The sequence below is a fragment of the Crassostrea angulata genome, chromosome 1 (assembly GCF_025612915.1).
Source record: "Crassostrea angulata isolate pt1a10 chromosome 1, ASM2561291v2, whole genome shotgun sequence".
Lineage (NCBI taxonomy): Eukaryota > Metazoa > Mollusca > Bivalvia > Ostreida > Ostreidae > Magallana > Magallana angulata.
This window is the reverse complement of record NC_069111.1, coordinates 41,928,745-41,950,295: the sequence shown is the minus strand read 5'-3', so window position 1 is coordinate 41,950,295 and position 21,551 is coordinate 41,928,745. Positions and strand designations below refer to the sequence as shown.

Genomic DNA, 21,551 nt, shown 5'->3' with positions numbered 1-21,551 from the left:
AGGAGTGGGCAGGGATGAAAACTATAAACTGAAATGAATGATGTATACATGTACATGTTATTCTTTTTATTACTATGCTAAGTGAGATATCCTCATCAAAATATCAAGTGTTCTGTTACCGTAATTGTGGTGATTTTTATGAAAACATTATTTAATGACTAAACATATGATATCCCGATAAAAACCAAGAAATGCATAGGTTTCTTATACTTACTTACCTTGAGTCAAATTAGTTCAACTCTATTACCAAAAAGAGCAATTCGTCGACGAAAAATTCCAAAATGAAAAGGTAGGCCTACAGGATCCTGTACCAAAAAGGGTCAATAAGCCCTGGCAGTATTCATTAGATTTTAAAGTGAAAATTTGTAAACAAACTTTAAGATTCACTATCTATATTTAACAGCTACGAGTTTGATTTTTCAATAAAATATTTCAAAAGAGAAAAACACTTTAAAACTCTAAGAAAGTTGGAAGGGGGGGGGGGGGGGGGTAAAAACACACATCGGGCGTGGAATGCTATATTGTGAACCGGAAGTGTCGCCATTAGTTAAAAACAGATATTCATTTTTCGTGTTTCAGCAAGTCATAATTTTCAGTGTTTTTTAATTAATGGTAAACTTAACTTCCAAATTTCTATGTCTATTTTTCCTCTTATATCATAATCTCAAAATCTAACTATCGTTTTATTGAAGAAACTGCACGATTCTTAACGAAAATATAATGTAAACATTGGCAGAACTGTCAAATTTGGATATAGTTTGATCAAATTTGATTGTCAGAGTTATTTATATTTCTTATTTGCCCAACATATGTTTTAGATACTTTAAATGAGAGTGTATGAATCAATTATAGCTTGAGAGTTTATTCTTTGATAGACAGGACCAGCTGTGGACCACAGACACCCAGAGCACTAAGATGGAGGATGAGGATGATAAACCATTTGTGTGTTCAGCATTGTCTTGTGGGCAGGTATGAAACTTTGTATCATTTTTTCAATCTTGACAGCTTGAAGGGCAAAGCCAAGAACACAATCGCATTTCACTATCTGTTTGCATCCATATATGAAGAATGGTATCCGGTTTGTTCACCCTGTATACCTGTTCTTCCGAGTCTGTTCATAAACCACATCATTTTAAGATATCTTTATTTTTTTACTATTTACTTTTTATATGATAAATTATATTTTACTTTTATTTTAACTTGATTTACTTCAAATGACTTTTTATAACAGTTTATTAATTCTTCAAAAGGACAAAATTGGTTTAATTTAATTGTTATATTTTAATGTTGTTAATCATTGATAACTGTCGTATTTTTTTGGTTTTTAAAATTTTTTCGCTTGATGATTGTAAACAACTAAAGAAATTGGCTCGTTTAGAAGGTGGCCAGGAGATGAGCAATATAATTCTATCTTTGAAAAATTTATATACCTGAGCACAACACAATACCTTTGATCTCTAAATGAGATATGTATGTAGATGGATCATGAAACTATCAAACAACTGTTAACCAAAATTACATGTAAATAATTAATTCTCAATAAGTCATCGTACAGTGCCTGGGAAGGACAAACAACTGGTTGGGCCAATGGCCCCATGCTTCATAAAATGATGGGGCCGTTTTGAAATTTATGGGGCCGAGAAAAAATACAATGGGGTGGGCCATTTTTTAAATGAACTGTCATACATAACTGGAAATATTATCAGATTACGATAATACAGTCATCACATGCATCTTTGACAATAAAATTTATGTAATTAAATCCAAAATATAAATGTGTTTGGATGTTTGTCACTGGACAGAGATATGTTTTTTTCAAAGAATTCCTCTTTTTTTGAAAAACATCACTATAATCAAGGTTTTCTTCTTTGTTTAACCGAACTCTAAGAAGCCAATCAGATATTTTGGGTACCAAAGAATTTCTCTGCTTGGTTAAGAATACAGTTTTGCTGGAAAAACACTCGTTCACAACTTGCAGTGTGAAGGGCAAAGTGAGTGCATCTGTGCAAGCTGCGTAATAAACACATACCGAAGGGAACTGCATAGATATCAATGTTTTATGTCCGTGGGGAAGTGAAATTTTATGTTAGATTTCATTGCCAGTGGCATCTCTACGATCAAATGGCATTTCGATCATTCCATTGATGATTACCGAAAACATCGACTACGATAAAATCACAAACTATGAAATAATGCGTTTGCGATATGATTGCATGGCGCGCCGCTTGGCACAGCACACCATGTGTGCATTGCGCCATTATTCAGCGGTATGCGCATATGGCGCGTGGCGCGGCCCCTTCCCAGGCCCTGCATTGTATTGTCATCAGGTCAGTCGATTGGTTTTCTTATTATTATGTAAAGATGCTATAGTGGTGCTGTTTTGCATAATGATACATCTCTTCATAATTTTGAAAATGATAAGAATACAAAAAAATACAGCTACATTAATCCTGTATTATTAATACAGGATTAATGTAGCTGTATATTTTTGTAAGTATTAAAATAAGGCGAAAAAGCTTTGGGCGAACAAAATCAAGGGCAAAGGGACATAGGGCAAACGGCGTCAAGGCCAATCACTATTTAGGGCGAATGAACATACATCCAGGAAGAATAATTTTACCAGAACAAGGCTATGCTCAGATCCATTAAAGGACATCTTTCATTTTAATGATAACACATTCTATTTATAGCAATTAGGAAACATGTACAGTGGATTCATTCTGTTAATTAATTAATAATATGAAATAAGTATTATTATACATGTAGTTATAACAAAAAATATATCTTTTTTCAGAAATTTACCAATGAAGACCATCTTGCTGTCCACATGAGGAAACATGAAATGTCTCTCGCTCTGAATATAGGATCAGGCCTCACCCCAGGGTCTGGAAAATCCCCTCTATCTGGCCTCATGCCACCAGGGCTATTTTTAGGTAAATTTTACACTTGATAATTGAAAAAATAACATATAATACAGTTGGTGTAAAGTGAAGTAAATTTGATAAATTGATTTAAATCATCATAAAGAATTTGTAGAATTAAAAGTAGTTTTAGACTATGGATATTTAGTGTCATAGGTTTAAATCCCTCAAATATGTGTGTATTAAGCTTTTGGAGAACACACATGTTTAAGATTCAAATAATCATTCTCTTTTTGTATTAAGAAAATGTTACAGTTACTAGTACTTGAATGCAGAAGTAGATAAAGCAAAGAAAGTCTATGAAATATACAATTAAAATGTATACATGTACATATTTTCATTATTTCCTGATATCTGATTCACACTTTTATTGTAATGTGGAAATTTTAAGAGACAATTTTTGTGATTTTTACGTCATGTCACAAAACATTCAAATTTGATTCTTTTGGGGAAATTTCACAAAATGTGTACTATGCACAGTGCAGTACAGTATATCTTTTTAACTATTTTGCAAGTTGATGAATTTTTTTCATTATACATTTTTCCAAAATATTTCCTGAATGTACATATCACCCCATTTATATTTTGTGCAAATCTTTCATCTTTCATCTACAATTCAGATCAGACCCCTACACCCACCAAATTTCTAAAGAATTGTGAGGAGATAGGCTTGTTCAATGAGCTGAAAAACCCATTTGAGGAAGCATTCAAAAAGGCCATGGATACAGAATCTCAGGCTGAAGTAAGTTTAACTGCTGAAAAAGTAGTCTATATACTGGGTAATTGTCATTTAAAAGTTCCATTTCATAACGTACATTTATTCATATATTTTAGCATAAAAATACTGTATATTTTCTGTTTGATATACATGTAAATAAGAATCTACACATTTATATATTTTCTTAAAAGTTTTTGTCAAGTATTTCCTTTGTGATAAAAAAGTGAATATTTTGTAGACATCTAGCGCAGCTGCCCTTCCGGGACCGGACTCTAACGAGCTCAATACCCCAGTGCCCCCGATTCCTCGCACAGTGGAAGATTTGGCCTCGGACAAAGGAAAGTCAGCTGCAGCAACTAAGCCTGATCTGTCCTCTCTGGTGTTGAATCATCTGAAGAGAGGGAAGGCATCCCCTGCCCCCACCTCTACCACTGAAGAAGAGGTGGTAATTATTTCCTCCGAGTCGAACAAGGAGAAGCTCTGTAAATTGGTTCCCAGAGTCCTGAACATTCCCACTCAGATGGAGACAGAGAGCTCAGCTCCCTCCAGTCGCAGCTTCACTCTGGTCACAGCAGCTCAATCAACCACCGTATCCCCGTAAGTCAAACTCCTCTATAATTTTTAAATTTTCAAAGTTACAAAAAAGTGAGATTGCAATTGATTTAAGTTGACTTGATATTGATCTAATGTTCTGTTTCTTTATCAGACAGAATTATAAAAAAACAATGGATAATTTAAAAAACAAAAAATGGACACTTTCGTAAAATCTGATTGGAATCAAATACAAGTACAGGTATTTAAACATTACTTGTCAGTAGGTCTTTAACTCTGTTTTTTCAGTCCACGTTCCTCCGAGGTGCAGGCTCCTACTATCACGGCCCAATCTCAGTACACCATGCAGGTCTTCCTGCAGCTCCCCAACGGTCAGACCGTCCCCGTACAGATCCCCGCAAACTCTGCCGGCAACCTTCAGGTGGTACAGCCAAGCGTGATGACCAGCCGTGTGGAACAGCCCATGGTTAATACGATTCAGCAACAAACTGTCATTCTACCAGCTCAGACTACAACCCCTGTTCAGTCCCAAACCAACATTACCAAACAGGTCAGCATCAGTGGGACTCTTGACTTGTTATCACCTCACACAACTTGTTGTGAAGGGAATATAGCATCGCTGCTGTGCGTGTGTGTGTGCATGTGTGTGTGTGTGTGTGTGTGTGTGTGTGTGTGTGTGTGTGTGTGTGTGTTCAGGATGGAAGCAAGTTTAAAAGAAAAACCCTTGCACAGATATTTATCAAACTTCGTACACTTATTTGGCATGGTAAAAGGACAAAGCCTGGTAATTTCAAGTCAATTAGTTGAGTACTTTTTAAAATATTGTTTAAAATAACACAATTTTAAACAGAAATTTTATGTACGACTTGTCAAAAACTACCTCCGCTTCAACTTCTGTGAAACCAAGTGAAAGTAAGCAGTTCAAATTAACAACTTGATATTTTAGGATTTAGATCTAGTACAGGTAGAGAAAAAGTAGTTTTTTAGTAATGGAAGGTTAGTAGAAAGTGGTCTCATCATTTACATAACCATATACAATGTAGTCCTAAATAATGCATCCCCACACAATAACTCATGTCGTGAGGGGATGCTCTGCTTAGCGGTGCCCTTGTTTGATATTTAATTTCAACAAAATACTCACTCTGTAGTCAGCAAACAAACTGTAAAATGAACTATTCTGTTTGCAAAGTGAATTGAAAATAGTAGAATTACATAATACTTGAAATTTCTGAAATGATATCATATGAGCAATCATGAAAAAAGTAATGTCTTTTTACAGTCATTTTATATATCTAGCAAACCATACAATATCTAACGTCTTCAGAATATTGTTTCACCGACATGTATTTTCATTACTTAACAGAGATTAAAAGCAGCAATTCAATCCCAGACGATTCCCTCTCCTGTCTCCAAACAAGCCCCTCACACTCAGATATCACCTGGATATACCACCATCAAGATATCCCCAGCTGTCAGTCAGCCTCCAACCAGCCTCCAGATATCTCCTGAGGTGACGTCCCACGTTCCGGGGATCCCCAATCTGTCCAGTGTGGAGGAGATGTCCCCCCAGTCCATGGACAGCATCAAGTCAGAGATGCCCTCCCCTGGAGCAGCTGATTCAACAGTCAACTTGTAAGTCAGGAGTTGTTGGATTTTTAAGGTTATTTTTTTCTTGTTATGATGATAGATTTATTCCAGTATATTTACATTTTCCAATGTCTTTGTCTGTGATAACACTACGAAACAATTTTGTAATGTATAGTCCAATATATTTCATCACTGACTATTTCAATATTAAATCTTACAATTGCTGAAAGTCATATAATTATAAGTAATAAGGAATCATTCTTTGAGTATTATGAAGTGGTCAATGAAGTGTTTAAATATGGTTGAGTGTGATCAGATCTTTCATAAAGCCCTTTGTGCTTTCAATCTTTGAGCATTATGAGGTGATCAAATACCCCTGAATGGGATCAGATCTATCATAAAGCACGTTGGGCTATATTTGATCTGATCACCCGGACCTTTTTGATCACCTCATAATACTCAAAGAATGATTCCTTATTCCTACAGTATTGTGAATGCTGATATTATGGTCAGGGTTTATGTGCTTTTTCCGTTTTATCAATATAGGTACCATAAAGTTGAACCTCTTCTAAAATCTCACTCTCTAAACCTTTATAAACTATCACAGTTGTATTGTTGGCTCAGTTTTTTTAAGAATCTGAAATGTCAGGTATATGAGCTTTCAATTTTTTTAAATTATTTGAAAATATTGTAGTTCTTGTGATATAAACCACTTTAAAAAAATCTGACGAGTTATTGACTTTGGAAAAAGAGCATCAATATCTTTACATGGAGGATTGTTTGTGATGTGTGTTCATCTTTGTAGTAAGAGATTTAGGAGCGATGATGAGGGGGATGATAGAAGGAAGAAGTTTCTGGAGAGGAACCGTGCAGCAGCCGCGAGATGTCGGCAGAAGAGGAAGAACTGGATCGTCAATCTGGAGAAGAAAGGCGAGGAACTTCAGTCTACAAACAGCAAATTACAGGTACAGTACACAGCATTTGACATTGTGCAGTTACTTAAAGTTTTCCTTGAAAAAGCATGAAAGATCCCAGCTAACTAGATTTAGAATAAGTGCACATTCACTATTCATTGAAACAGGAAGATATTGTATACCAATTATCCCAAAGGAAAAACGTTTATGCTATGCTTGTAAATTATTGGTCGAAAATGAAAAATATTTTGTACTTTACTGTCCTATGTATGACAATCTTCGATTTCATTATTGTGATATTTTCAATGATAAATTGTACTGTGGTATTGATCCCATAAAAGAAATTGTTAATCCATGTGATTATAATACATGTACTACAAAACGTCTATGTATCTACTTGGATAAATGTTTTATGCAGAGAAAACAGTTCCATGGAGTATGAAGTATTGTATAAAACTGTCTTGCTTGCTGTAGCCTTTATGTTATAATTTTCTTTTGTCATTTGATTTCATTTTGATTGTATGCCAACATGGTAATGTCAATAAACCATTGAATTGTCTCAGGGTGAAGTCAACCAACTGCGGTCAGAAGTAGCCCAGCTGAAGACCCTACTCCTGGCACACAAGGACTGTCCAGTCACAATGCAGCAGCGATCTCAAGGACAAATACCATTATCATGTGAGTTCAGGATTGTTATGTCAATAATGAGAAGTTTTTGAGGGTCTTTGTTTGAAGGGTTTTTTTTCAAGACTGAAGATTGAAGTTTGTTTACCGTTAGTTATTATTCACCTTACCAGTGACTAATAGTTAGACCCTAGGAGGGTCACAAAGTTCAACTTTAAAATATATAGAGAAATTTAAGAGGAAAAGGTTATTTATGAAATCTGAAACATGAAAGTCTTCTTATGAAAAAATATCAATATTGCTCTCCATCTTGTTTCAGTGACATTGACAGACCAAGCAGTTAATGTGACCCAGGCTAGCACTTCTGCTCCCCAGGTCACTGACCTCACAGGGGCCATGCCCACTGCCTCCAAAGAACTGATAGAGTCACTGACCAGTGCAGGGCTCATCCCAGGGACAATAGTGAAAACAGTGGACGCAGGTCTAATCACGGCTCAGTTAATGGGTCAGCAAGTGGCGGCCTCACAACCCCCCACCATCACTCTGAACCACCCCGCTCTCCCCAGTACCAACCAGAAAATCTACACCATCATTCCAAAAGTGATCAAAACAGATGCCCCGCAACTGAAGAAATAACCCTGGTGCTTCAGTAGGCTTTCTACTGCAAGAATCAACAGAACCAGTTAGTTAGTACATACATAACAAATATTTATCTAGAGAAGAATGAGAGTGAGAGTGGAAAGAAAGGGGAGTTTACTCCATAAATACACAGATGGTAACAGACTGTTTATAAAATATTTGTTGTTACTGTTTTTTAAAAGTTCATTAAGGCTTGAAAATCTTTATATTCTGTGTGATAAGTTATGTAGTTCATAATTTAGAATTTATTCTTTTTATTTATTTTTTTTTTTTACACTATCCTTGTTGTAATAGATTTAATCATGAAGACATCAATTTTAATCATCAGTACAATTTACTGTATAGGGGGAAATATTTGCCCCCATTTTATTTTTGCCTTTTTCGCCCTCATTGTCATGGAGCAAAATTAAGACTGGGTGAATTCCATTATCCCAAATTATCTCTCTTTGAACACAACTGTGTCTGGGTGAATTCAAGACGGGGCAAAAATGTTTGCAAGTGTAAAAGATTGAAAATTACACAGGGCAAAAATATTCCTGTATAAAGTAATCTGTAATAAGGTATTAGCAGTTGTGTGCAATTTGTCATCTAAAGTATTTGGTGTTTTTATATTTATGAAACTCGCTGGAAAATCCATCATAGCAGTTCATCTCCATGGATTAATATGAAAGTAGCAATTAACATGTATCTGCCATATTAACATATCCCGGTCACTGTATTTGAATGACAATAAATAGTAGAACATGTACCTCCAAGTATTCGTTTTAAAATGTTTTAATGCTGCTTAAATACATGTACATGTATTCATTGTTTTACGTTGATTTTGCGAGAATTCATTGTTTAAAAAAATCTGTTACTTGTTTATGTTTCTTGTACATGTATACAAGTATGAAATTGAAATTACGGTAACTTTATTTATTCATTATTGATATAAGTAGATTTTTTTTTAATAAATGGACGCTATGGATTTTTATAGATGTATAAGGTTTTAATTTGAAAAAAAAAGAAATGTTCGAGTTGCATGTTTTAGATGTTTCAGGTCCAGAGACCTTTGTAATGGTAAAAGATGCTTTAAGTTTAAATTTTTGTCAGTAATGTTGAGGGCAGAAATGGGTACATGTCCAGGCACTTTGCATCTATGTCAGTCCCTGTCATTCATGGTTTGCTGCTGATGCTTTTGCCAGTGGCTGGGCTGGCACATCTAGTTTTGACCTTCCATATGTTTAGAAGCCAGAGCACCTGTTTTTGTTACATCATTGCTGGCAATGTCTAGTTTTGTCTACCTGTTTGTCCCAAATATCAGTGTGTGTCCATCTTGAGTTGCCAATATGTGAAAGGTGATTCACCTGGTTTCTGGCTTCCTTTATCATTCTTTGCACCTGTAGAATTATAATACCAACTGTCTGTTAAGGGAGTGCTGTTCTATCAGTGTTTAATGTAGTTCCTCTTGAATAGAATTTTTATGTAGCTTATGGACATTGACTTTTAACTTTGCTATGTGTACTGTAAAAGTGGTTATTTATGTATGGGGGAATTTGCGCTAGTTATGTGGTAAGCTTAAATCTGTGTAAAAATATATACCCCCATGTGTATGGTAAAAAAATTAAAAGTTGCGTGTGGTTATTCATGCATCCACGTATTTAATACATACACGTATTGTTTGACTCCAGAAAATGGGTACCTTACCACCAGCGTAAATAACCACTTTTACAGTAATCTGTTATGATGAAAATGGCAACATTTGTTTTAGAATATAATTGTACATACGGAATCATATACTATATGATATAGTATCTAGTCACATTAGCATTTCCACACAAAAAAGTCACTGATGTACACTTTGTTGTATCTCCACAAGCGTTTGTAACACCTCAAAACTAAAAAAGTAAACCATGCAATATTGCTTGTACATTTATATGTAAAATCATAAAATCATGACCTTTTCTTCATATCTGTTAAAAATTTTTTTTGGAACAAAAAAAGGAACTCTTTTGACATTCCGTTTTTTAAAACAATCTTGCGATGCTCTGTGGTTTTGTGCAATACTTTTCATATATAGTTTTTATACAATCATGCTTGCTTTTCAGAATATTTGAACACCTAACAGTGCTATACAAAAAAATATACTGATCTCTTTTTCTTGTTTTATTAGTCGCTGCTTAAAACATCTGTATCAAAGCATATTATACATACCTTTGTGTTACCGTATTTCAAAGTTTTCTGTATATCATAAAGACATGTATAAGTAATTGATAAAACTTTCTGTTAACATGCATAGCTTTTCTTAGCATTGTTTTGGTTTGCATTACTAAATTTGTTACTTCACTATCCAAATTTTGAATTATCAAGAAATCTGTAAATTTTTCCTTTTAAATGCAATAGTTTATGTTGATATCAATCAAATCCTTACAAAATTTTATGTGAAATATGAAAAAGGGTCAACATTAATTTGAGTGACACTTTAAACTATTTGTACCGATGGCTTATGGCCTCTATTTTACAAACCTATGGCTCTACAACTTACATATTGTATTGTTTTAATCAGTAACTTGTTATTGAATGTATCGGATATGTACATTTATTTGTTACAGAGTTTATTGATTGTATCGTAGCGTTTTGTTTCATGAGTTATATTTATGACAGCACTTTCTCATCTTGTTCCTATTATCATGCCTTACATTTGTTGTTTTTTTTTCCTTCAGGTTTTGATGGAAATATATCAATTAAGTTGAAAAAAACTGTTTTGTTTTTATATGGCAAGTGTGTGGTAGAATTTCATTTTTACCAGCAATTTTAAATGAGATATAAACCTGTTTTGAATATTACAAGAAAGTCATTAAATATTATGAAAGTTTTTAAATCCTACATTATATCAATCTCAGAGTTGAGGAGGCTTTAGAGGGTAAAATTCCAAGGTTGCTTTAAATGATTATTTCATACAAACCAGATGTATTTGAAAACTAACACTCTAAACAGAGAACCTCTACAAAAATGGGATCAAGAAAGGACAAAAAAAACTCAGGGATGTAAGCTGTTCATTGTGATTTATTTCAAACAAATAACTAACAAATTAGTTACGAAATTACAGTATAAAATCATTACCATAGTAAATGTCACATATAGAAATACAGAATTATCACAGATGCTTTTTTACATATAAATACAATGGTATCACTGAGAGAAACATACAATACAGCTATGTACACAGAAATTAAACTGGCAATATAAGAAACAAGTACGGTATACAGTGGCCTATCTTCTGTACCATCCTCACGGCCTTTGATCAAAATGGCAAGACATTTTAGAAAACCTGTCAGATAAAATTTTTCACTTTCAAATGATCCTTTATTTCAACTGATATACAAAACAAAGACAGAGCTGGTCAGATAAAAGAGTTATCTTTATCTTGCTTAATTGTACAGTGCTAAGTTTTTGGTTATCTTTCTTAGAATGTTTGTTCTTTATACTTTATATACAACTTAATATCAGAAGAATATTACAAGTACTAAAGTATAAAAGTGTTTTACAAAGCTTTGATGTCATTTTTGCCCACCTTATAAAATGGACAAGAATAGAATTCCTGGGTCCCCCGCCGGTCAAGCAGTATACTAGTACATGTATACTGTATATTGGAATATTTTCAAACACTCAGGGCTGTTCCAGAATTAAATGTGTGGGGAGGTTGGGAGGAACATTTTTTTACCCCCACCACCCAATTTTTTTTCTATTTTTCCTGTTGCAAATATATCCAAAATACTACAGTCTAAAAGAACTTGACCAAAGTATTAGTGGTATAAACATTTGGTATAAATTTATTGAAAATCCTTCAAAATTTGTAGGCATGAGAGCGCTTACAAGGTCACAAAGTCCCATAACTCCAACAAAAAGTATCGACCAATGCTAATTTTCGAACTTGACCAAGGTAATAGTGGTATAAAAATTTGGTATAAATCTAATGAAAATCCATCAAAATTTGTAGGCATGACAGCGCTTACAAAAAAGTGTGATAAATCCGTCACAAAGTCCCATAACTCCAATAAAAAGTATCAACCAATTAATGCTGATTTTCGAACTTGACCAAGGTATTAGTGGTATAGACATTTGGTATAAATTTAATGAAAATCTGTCAAAATGTGTAGGCATGAGAGCGCTTACAAGGTCAATTTTTTGATAAAACGGAGTCATCATTGTGATCAAAGTCCCATAACTCCAACAAAAAGTATCGACCAATGCTGATTTTCGAACTTGACCAAAGTATTAGTGGTATAAACATTTGGTATAAATTTAATGAAAATCCGTCAAAATTTGTAGGCATGAGAGTGCTTACAAGGTCAATATTTTGATAAAACAGAGTCATTATTGTGATCAAAGTCCCATAACTCCAACAAAAAGTATCGACCAATGCTGATTTTCGAACTTGACCAAAGTATTAGTGGTATAAACATTTGGTATAAATTTAATGAAAATCCGTCAAAATTTGTAGGCATGAGAGTGCTTACAAGGTCAATATTTTGATAAAACAGAGTCATTATTGTGATCAAAGTCCCATAACTCCAACAAAAAGTATCGACCAATGCTGATTTTCGAACTTGACCAAAGTATTAGTGGTATAAACATTTGGTATAAATTTAATGAAAATCCGTCAAAATTTGTAGGCATGAGAGCGCTTACAAAAAAGTGTGACGGACGGACACATGGACGCCCGGCATTTCTATGTCCCCGCTCCGCGTTGCGGCGGGGGACAAAAATATTGAAAAAATGAGATATTTTGTAAAATATTAGAACAGTGTATAGGGTCAAACTCATTCGATCTTCAAATGAAAAGAATAGAAGTGTCTGATATATCCGATGAAGCCATAAGCATTCATAATTAGCTATCTGACAGAATCTATTTGACTACTGGTATATACTACACATGCGCGGATCCAGAAAATTTTTCCAGGGAGGGTCCGAAGGATAATTGTGTTTGCTAGGGGGGGTCCGAGGCATATTTTCGCGATAATTTTACTATGTAAATTTAATAAATTTTCATTTTCCAGGGGGGGTCGGGACCCCCCCGACCCCCCCTCTAGATCCGCGCATGCTACAGATTTATTTACTTTGACAGTTACATTTCTTTCACTTGCTGACCATTACTGTAGATTCCCAATTGATAAATAATAAACCCAAAGAATTTATGTTCAAGTAAATTTGTGAGAGGCACATCTCACAGATTTGAAAATCTCGTTTTTATTTTTTGGACAAATATAAACTAAATAGAACTATGTTACAAATTCGGTGTTTGTGATTTTATGTTCTCACTATTTGATACAAAACGGTTCAATCGCAGAATTAAGTACTCGTGTAAAACAAGGATTCCATGGTTTTCATCATGATGTATTTCGAAAGAGAATTTGATCATTCTTATGAGAACAATTTAAATTTTTTATACGTAGAATATTATTTTTAGACATTTTTAGAAATTTTCTAGTAGGTACATGCTAAAAAAGCATGTGATGATCCCAAATGCAAACAAGGGTGAAAAAAATACTTTGACGTCACAGACTAATATGCAATTTTTGCATCAGTTTCTGAATACTCTCTGTGTTAATATTTAAAGAAACATTTAATATTGTATTAGATAACATGCCTTGCATAGCTTCAAAAGTATCCACACTGAAAGACTTATAAATCATAATGAATTGTGTAACACACACATGTACTGTAACAATTGCCAGTAAAAAAAGCAAAATAGTTCAGTAGGAGAAAACCTCAAATCAATCACTACTTTCAACAAGGCTGTTTTAAATTATACATGTAAAATGTAGCAATAGATGAAGAGGATTTTTACGCACTCTAATACCTAGTTGTGTTTTGTCTTAATCAGACTTTAAAATGGTATGGTGTTTTCTATCTCAAGGGCAAACTCGATCGCATTGATCCTCACATTGTCTATATAAGCCTATACTTGTGTTGACAAAGTTTAGAAGACCCAGCATTCTAGATATTGATGAAGACGTAGCTTCTTATTACAGTAGTTGAAAATCTACTGTCAAGGAAACTAAAATCTCTTGACAATCGCACATACAACAATTATGGATTATGCATTTCCTTTGTGTGCCCTTGTAGCTATCTCAGTTTGAATAAAGAGCGAGAGAAAGTTTCTAGGCATGGTCAAAGGATTATTGCATTATCTCCCATGCTGTGGCACAAATATTCACTACACGATGGAGGAGAATTTCAGTTCTTTAGGGTGGGAGCGTTTCTGAGTCGTTTGATGTATTCTTGTCCCCACTCCCTCAACAGACCCTGAAATCATCAAATTTTTTTTATATGAATCTCTTCTGACATCATAGCATTTCATTCAAAATTCAATTTAACGTAGCTCGCGGGTTTGCTGATGTCACAATAGGAATCAACGTAAAGAGTTGACCGTCATAGTAAAATCATAATTTTATTTTAAAATGACAAATGAGATATTTAGAAGTATAAAAGAAAATATTTTAAAAAGCTTATATGCGGTTTATGACTGTTTATACAAAGATTTATAATATCAAGTGCTGAAAATTTAAAGATGTCACATACATTGTCACATTTTGTTTTATAAAGATAAAGAATGAGTGTGCGTTAGAACTCTTCCATTTAAAGTCATGTTTTAAAATAGAATGTATGCATTAACTTCGCTTTTTTTTTTACAATTATAACTTCCGTAATTTGTACTACCAATTAAATTCTTAAATTTCTTTTGGCTTGAGATAACTGTTTTATTCGATTACTTACTTATAATGTCAGTAGTTGCCTGGCATTTTATTTTTGCATTGATTGACTCAGAGTTTCATAAAAACAAAAATAGCAATTTTCTGTATCTTTACAGCCTTACATTAATTGCATTTGATAACATTCACAATAATGTCTAATAAGCATTTACATGTTCTAAAATAGGTTAAACAGCTAGTCTTGTCAATAAATGCATTTCAATTTTGGTGTTCTAAGAAGTAAGGAAATGATGACGTCAGGCTAACGTCGTAATGAAAAAATAAGGTTTTGAGAAATCTTTTAAATCTTTAAAGTTTTTTTGCCAAAAATTGGCCGAGAACACATACTGATATTTTTTTATGAATTGATTCATAATTATCCCCTCTGTTTTTGTGTTGAGTATGATTAATTTCGTCTGAATCGTTTAAAAGTTTGGAGCATAGTTTTGTAATGCGTTTCTCCGTTAAAATGTGCATTTTACTATATATTTCATTGAAATGGCGTTGCTTGATTTTATTACTGACACTGTATTTGAAACACGATAACATTATTACCACGCAGAAGAATCTTAAATAAATTTTAGAAATAAAACTATAAAACCTATGGATCACATGGACAAATTTTCAAGGAAGGTTTTCTCACAAGCAGGTAAACCCGCAAGCTACCTTAAACTTAAAAATTATCCAAAGTAGGGAAATTAGACTTTCAAAGCAAAATGAACATTACAACATTGAAAAATAACTCGCTGATATGCAAAAAAAGGAATTTAGAAGAAGGATGCATTGACTTGAAATTGTAGTAAAGTTCAAAGTTGACATACTATCTTTTTTCAAATTGCTAAGGTATAAAAATGTGTACTGGTATATCCTAAGTTAAGCTTGACACTGGCACAGTCACAAATGTGTGTAAATAATGTACATCTAGATCATCTGCATTATGTTCTATGTCAAGACACAATGTATACCAAAGTGTTATGTTTACCTCTGCATAGTTGAAAGATTTAGCGATTCTACTGTATAATGGTCTCATCTCTTCATCTGTATACAGGTACTTGGATATCTCACCAGGCATACTCTAAATAAAATAAAATAAAATAAACAAGATGCAACACAGACATCTATTGGACCTCCATTTCTAACAATTTTTCGTATTTGAAACTGCATGTAGGATCTTGTAATGCATATAAGGCAAAATAGATGACCTCAACTAAGCAATTAGCTGAGCACCATTGTTGAGGGCCATATTTACCATCAAGGCACGACCACGCGAGACTGACACTCGTCTCACCAGGTACAGCATCGTTGTGGCAATGACCTTAAGGTTACGCTCAGCAACATCTGACAGCTGCTGATTGGACAAGCCATAGTCAACCGGCTTCATTAAGAGAGTTGTGATAAGACTTCTTGACAGGAAGATGCCAATAATCAGCATGAAAGCTTCTGGGTCTCCAATGTTAGTGGTTCTACCATTCTCAGAGAATTGTAGTCTGTCCTGTGAATATGACCATTGCTTATGATAATTAATAGTGTTTTAAACAGAGAACAAAATCATTAGAGAGTGAAGATCGAGACAAACATAATTATTTAAATTTTAAAATAGAAAACAACTCATTATGTCTATTTTTCCTTTTTTACCTTTGTTACTTGACAAAGGTATATTTCTTCTTTCTGCATCTCAAAGACTTACCAGCTCTACTTGCCAGAAGTAACCATCAGGAAATCTCTTTCCGTTCCTGATGAGTTCAAACACAGCAGACTTTCTGTGAGTTCCCAGTACACCAGTGCTTGGCTGCAAATAAAGAATTTACATGTTGGTTTTAACTTCTGTTTAAATCAAAATTATGAGTGGTTTAAATGAGACGACTTGACCGTGAGTGAACTCAATGAATTTGTAACCTATCATAAGATATATATACATGTATAACTTCAAATTTACCTGGGAGTTCCCTACAGGAATCCTTTCTATCTTGCTAAATTTCAAATAACACTTTATCCTGATGTTTAATGGCAATTCAAGAGACCAAATCAATAAACATGCTCAATGGGTAGGGAAGAACTAGAGAGATGGATTGTCAAAATTCAACAGCTGAGTCTCAAAACAAGTTGTCTTGTAGGGATTTCTTCAAATGAATGAAGACATGATAATGATAAGTGGTGTATAATACCTCATCACAGTGATTTTGCTGAGTGGTGTGTGATACCACATCACAAAGACGGTGGGTAGTGGTTAATCATATCATATCACTTACCCCTAATCATTATCTCTGTGATGTGGTTCCACACACTATCATCTCTTTGGTTTGGTTTTATAAACCACCTACCATTTTCTCTGTTTTGTTGTTTTATAAACCATGCACCTACCATTATCTCTGTGGAGGGACTTATTTACCACTTACCATTATTGCTTAAATGTGGCTTTTACAAACCACCTACCATTAACTCTGTGATTACCATTTATATCTGATGGCTTTTTAACCACCTACCATTATCTCTGTGCTGTACTGTTAGACACCACCTACCATAATCTCTGTGATTTGGTACCATTCACCAACTACCATCACCACCTACCATTATCTCTGTGATGTGGTATCATTCACCACATACCACTATCTCTGGGCTGTTCTATTAAACACCACCTACCATTATTTGTGTGATTTGGTATTATCACCACCTACCATTATCTATGTGATGTGGTACTATTCACCACCTACCATTATCTATGTGATGTGGTACTATTCACCACCTACCATTATCTCTGTGATGTGGTACTATTCACCACCTACCACTATTTCTGTGCAGTACTATTCACCACCTACCATTATTTCTGTGCTGTACTATTCACCACCAACCATCATCTCTGTAATGTGGTACTATTCACCACCTACCACTATCTCTGTGCTGTACTATTAGACACCACCTACCATTATCTCCGTGATGTGGTACACCAGGTTCTCCACTATATACTGTAGTTCCTGTATCATGGTCTGTCCTTCCTTGTCTCCCACTCTCCCACGGACCAAGTTAGACAGGTCATAGGCCTTGGGGTTTATTGCATCAGCTAGAACAGGGTAGATGTTTCCACTAGGCTGTAAAAAACCCAATGGAAAATTATCATTATGATTGTAAAATGGTTCATTCTGCTATTCAATCCAAACTGTCTGATTAAATAAATTAAGTAAATTTTCTTGAATTTATCATTGCAGTCATCTTTGCTAGCCAAGGGTTCTTGGTCCCTGAGCAAACTGGATCAAAACCCTTGGCTAGCGAAGATGCATTGCAATTCTGTGACTCTAAATTCATTAAACTTCTTTTACGTGCATTGAGCAATTTCAACCAGTTCAAACATACATGCATGCTTCATTTGAAATACAATTTACTGGTCAACTTTCATTTAGAAAGTTTGTCTATAGTGGATCGAATACTTACATTGAGGTATATTCTGTGAAGAGCTGCAACTATTTCTTTCAAAATAATTCCAAATAAAAATACACTACTTGGTCGACTCCCCGCATTCTACAAGGTTAACATGGTTGATTTATTAAGGGTGTAAAATATGGAACATTAAAAATCATAAAATACAAAAGAATCTTTGAAATCCAAATACTTGTTTATCAATCACACATCATATAAACCTGTATAGCTAAAATTCAAATATCAGCTAAACTGTAATAAAATTTGAAATTTACTAAGCATGAGCATCAAAATTAATATGTATTTATTTCAATAGCAAATGTTTACTAAATTCAGATGTTTTTATATCTACAATAAAATATTGATTGTAAAAAAACCCAAAAAACATAAGTTGGTGTTCTGTGCAATGGCAATCAAGTTAGTTGAAATTCTAGATGTTAGTTCTACATAATTAATGGAAAGGTTATGGAGAGTTACAGTAAAAGAAAAATTAGTCTTATTAATGTTGTGTGATACAATAAGAATCATAATATTCATGTATGAGGAGTATAATCGTCAGTTTGGAGTGGAATGAGTAGCTCCCAACAACCAATCAAAAGCTTCCATTTTGAAGCATGGTCAATAATTAACCAACCCACAAGGCACATAGCGGTTACCACATGGTAAAATAGTTTGTATACAGTGTCGTCAATGATGTCACAGAAATAAATAACTGGTTGATGTTAATTTAGAGAAATACATTTATTTAAATTTTCAATATATACTTAGTTAAAATTTTGACAGCATTTATTGCACAACCACCGTCTGCTTATATTGACCAAGTGATTTATTGTGCAAAATAGTTTTATATTTGGTCTAATATTGAGCTAATAATATGATTTTTTTGTTGATTTTTATACATTGTATACTGGTATTTAAATTAAAACTGGTCATACACTGTCTTCATCTATTATGGTTTGACTTCTTAGCAAGCCTCGATCATCCTCCATCATCTTTCTTACCTTTTTCCAAATATAGTTTATACATTTCCAGTCAGTTACCATGAATTCCATACAATTAACGTACCTCGCGGGTTTGCTGACGTCACAATAGGAATCGACGTAAAGAGTTGACCGTCATAGTAAACTCATAATTTTATTAAGATATTTAGAAGTATAAAATAAAATATTTTAAAAAGCTTATATGCGGTTTATGACTGTTTATACAAAGATTTATAATATCAAGTGCTGAAAATTTAAAGATGTCACATACATTGTCACATTTTGTTTTATAAAGATAAAGAATGAGTGTGCGTTAGAACTCTTCCATTTAAAGTCATGTTTTAAAATAGAATGTATGCATTAACTTCGCTTTTTTTTTTACAATTATAACTTCCGTAATTTGTACTACCAATTAAATTCTTAAATTTCTTTTGGCTTGAGATAACTGTTTTATTCGATTACTTACTTATAATGTCAGTAGTTGCCTGGCATTTTATTTTTGCATTGATTGACTCAGAGTTTCATAAAAACAAAAATAGCAATTTTCTGTATCTTTACAGCCTTACATTAATTGCATTTGATAACATTCACAATAATGTCTAATAAGCATTTACATGTTCTAAAATAGGTTAAACAGCTAGTCTTGTCAATAAATGCATTTCAATTTTGGTGTTCTAAGAAGTAAGGAAATGATGACGTCAGGCTAACGTCGTAATGAAAAAATAAGGTTTTGAGAAATCTTTTAAATCTTTAAAGTTTTTTTGCCAAAAATTGGCCGAGAACACATACTGATATTTTTTTATGAATTGATTCATAATTATCCCCTCTGTTTTTGTGTTGAGTATGATTAATTTCGTCTGAATCGTTTAAAAGTTTGGAGCTTAGTTTTGTAATGCGTTTCTCCGTTAAAATGTGCATTTTACTATATATTTCATTGAAATGGCGTTGCTTGAATTTATTAATGACACTGTATTTGAAACACGATAACATTATTACAGCGCAGACGAATCTTAAATAAATTTTAGAAATAAAACTATAAAACCTATGGATCACATGGACAAATTTTCAAGGTAGGTTTTCTCACAAGCAGGTAAACCCGCGAGCTACCTTAAGCTATAGGAATCAAGTAAATCTAGATTTTGATCATGCAATTCCAAACTTAATGAACGTCATTACAATATGTCCTAAATTTTGACCAAATGATTCTGATAACCAATTCAAAAAAAACTATATTTGAAAATTTAGCTTATATTATGGTAATAATATCTCTGGACATCCATTAAAATAGTAAATTTTGAGAAATTTTGACTGAATTAAGATTAAGTGGTCTGGAAGGCTTTGGACAAATAGAAAAGTACCCTATATTTATATGTATTACAGTAATCATTCATGAATAAAATGGTTAATGAAAAAAAAATATGAAATTCTCCATAACATGTATTACTTTGACAGGGTCGGCATGTGATTTCATGTTAACAACTGTTTTATTTGACTAGTCAGGAAGATAAAGGAAGTTTCTAAGTGAATTAAAGGTTTAATTGGATCAATTAGTAACTAAAACATGTTAATTATAAATTAATATTGAATCAATACACAGCAAACAAACCTTTGGTTTATCTGAAATACTGACTAGCAAAGACTAAATAATACATATAATATAATTTGTTCCGCTTAAATGCCAAAATTCATGAATTATTGAATCAAGAGTTCAGACAGGAAAAGGGAGATGGATAATTTTAAAGTTATCTAACTAAGTTGGTATTGAAATGAAGCAGACTTGGTATGAGTTATTTTCTTCTTAAAATATGATATAAAGGGAGAAATAAGGTAATAAACGTTTTCAAGCAAAGGAAAGTTTTCTGTAAAGACTATTTACCATGGCAGGCATTTTAAAAGGATAAGAATTGCATACATTAAGTATAACTGCTGAAAACTTTAAATAATTCAGTCCTGAATGGAGTGTTTCCTCCTTTGACTCTGATTCTATATCATTTCACTTTCAATATACATGTACTCTTTGACTAAACCATGTGTATTCAATATATAATCCTGCCCAAAGTTTTCTTATTGCTTCTTTGTAATTGGAATATAAAAGACATTCTAAAGAATGGTGATAAAATTTTAAAATCTTGTCTCAAAGTGAAACATAATATCAGTCAATTTGAAGCTTAAGTATGACATCACTTTATACATAAATCAAAATTGTTTTTTTTTATTTCGTATGACATATGGGTCATAAATTTATGATAAATTATGATATATGTAGGTTACATGACATCATTTCATGAAATTGATTTTCATGAAAATGCCAGATACACTATTGAATTACATGTGTATGAATAATGAACAAATACTGCTGGCATTGTGAAAGATTTTCAATTTAGTAATTCATTGTCAAAATATCCATTTAAATTGTCAATTATTTCAAAGTTTGTGTTCGTCTTGAACATAGTGAAAACCCCTCATTAACC

The 21,551-nt window shown here is 33.3% G+C and overlaps 2 protein-coding genes across 9 annotated transcripts in view; one reads left to right on the top strand and one right to left on the bottom strand.

The window, feature by feature from the left end:
* Positions 1 to 522: 522 nt before the first annotated feature.
* On the top strand, positions 523 to 10,815 carry LOC128158652 (cyclic AMP-dependent transcription factor ATF-2-like). The gene is made up of 10 exons (XM_052821586.1): positions 523 to 612; positions 876 to 969; positions 2,795 to 2,933; positions 3,542 to 3,663; positions 3,878 to 4,236; positions 4,480 to 4,741; positions 5,555 to 5,823; positions 6,584 to 6,743; positions 7,256 to 7,370; positions 7,636 to 10,815. Exons 2-10 carry the CDS (start codon positions 916 to 918, stop codon positions 7,950 to 7,952), a joined length of 1,797 nt encoding a protein of 598 aa, XP_052677546.1. The 5' UTR covers positions 523 to 612; positions 876 to 915; the 3' UTR covers positions 7,953 to 10,815.
* LOC128158603 (uncharacterized) overlaps positions 9,708 to 21,551 on the bottom strand; it is a 44,974-nt gene continuing 33,130 nt past the window's right edge. For all 8 annotated transcript variants that reach the window (XM_052821527.1, XM_052821548.1, XM_052821543.1 and 5 more), the window contains 6 exons: positions 18,116 to 18,202; positions 17,611 to 17,775; positions 16,377 to 16,478; positions 15,939 to 16,181; positions 15,672 to 15,764; positions 9,708 to 14,243 (listed from right to left, as the gene is read on the bottom strand). In XM_052821527.1, coding sequence (XP_052677487.1) covers positions 14,175 to 14,243; positions 15,672 to 15,764; positions 15,939 to 16,181; positions 16,377 to 16,478; positions 17,611 to 17,775; positions 18,116 to 18,202 — 759 coding nt within the window. In that variant the 3' untranslated portion in view covers positions 9,708 to 14,174. The remainder of the gene's footprint in view (positions 14,244 to 15,671; positions 15,765 to 15,938; positions 16,182 to 16,376; positions 16,479 to 17,610; positions 17,776 to 18,115; positions 18,203 to 21,551) is intronic.

Bases quoted from the DNA above. Each gene is read 5' to 3' on its own strand.
- LOC128158652 (XM_052821586.1), top strand. From the start codon at position 916: ATGGAGGATGAGGATGATAAACCATTTGTGTGTTCAGCATTGTCTTGT. The intron at 3,664-3,877 runs GTAAGTTTAACT...AATATTTTGTAG, and splicing joins ATACAGAATCTCAGGCTGAA to ACATCTAGCGCAGCTGCCCT. The intron at 4,237-4,479 runs GTAAGTCAAACT...CTGTTTTTTCAG, and splicing joins CAATCAACCACCGTATCCCC to TCCACGTTCCTCCGAGGTGC.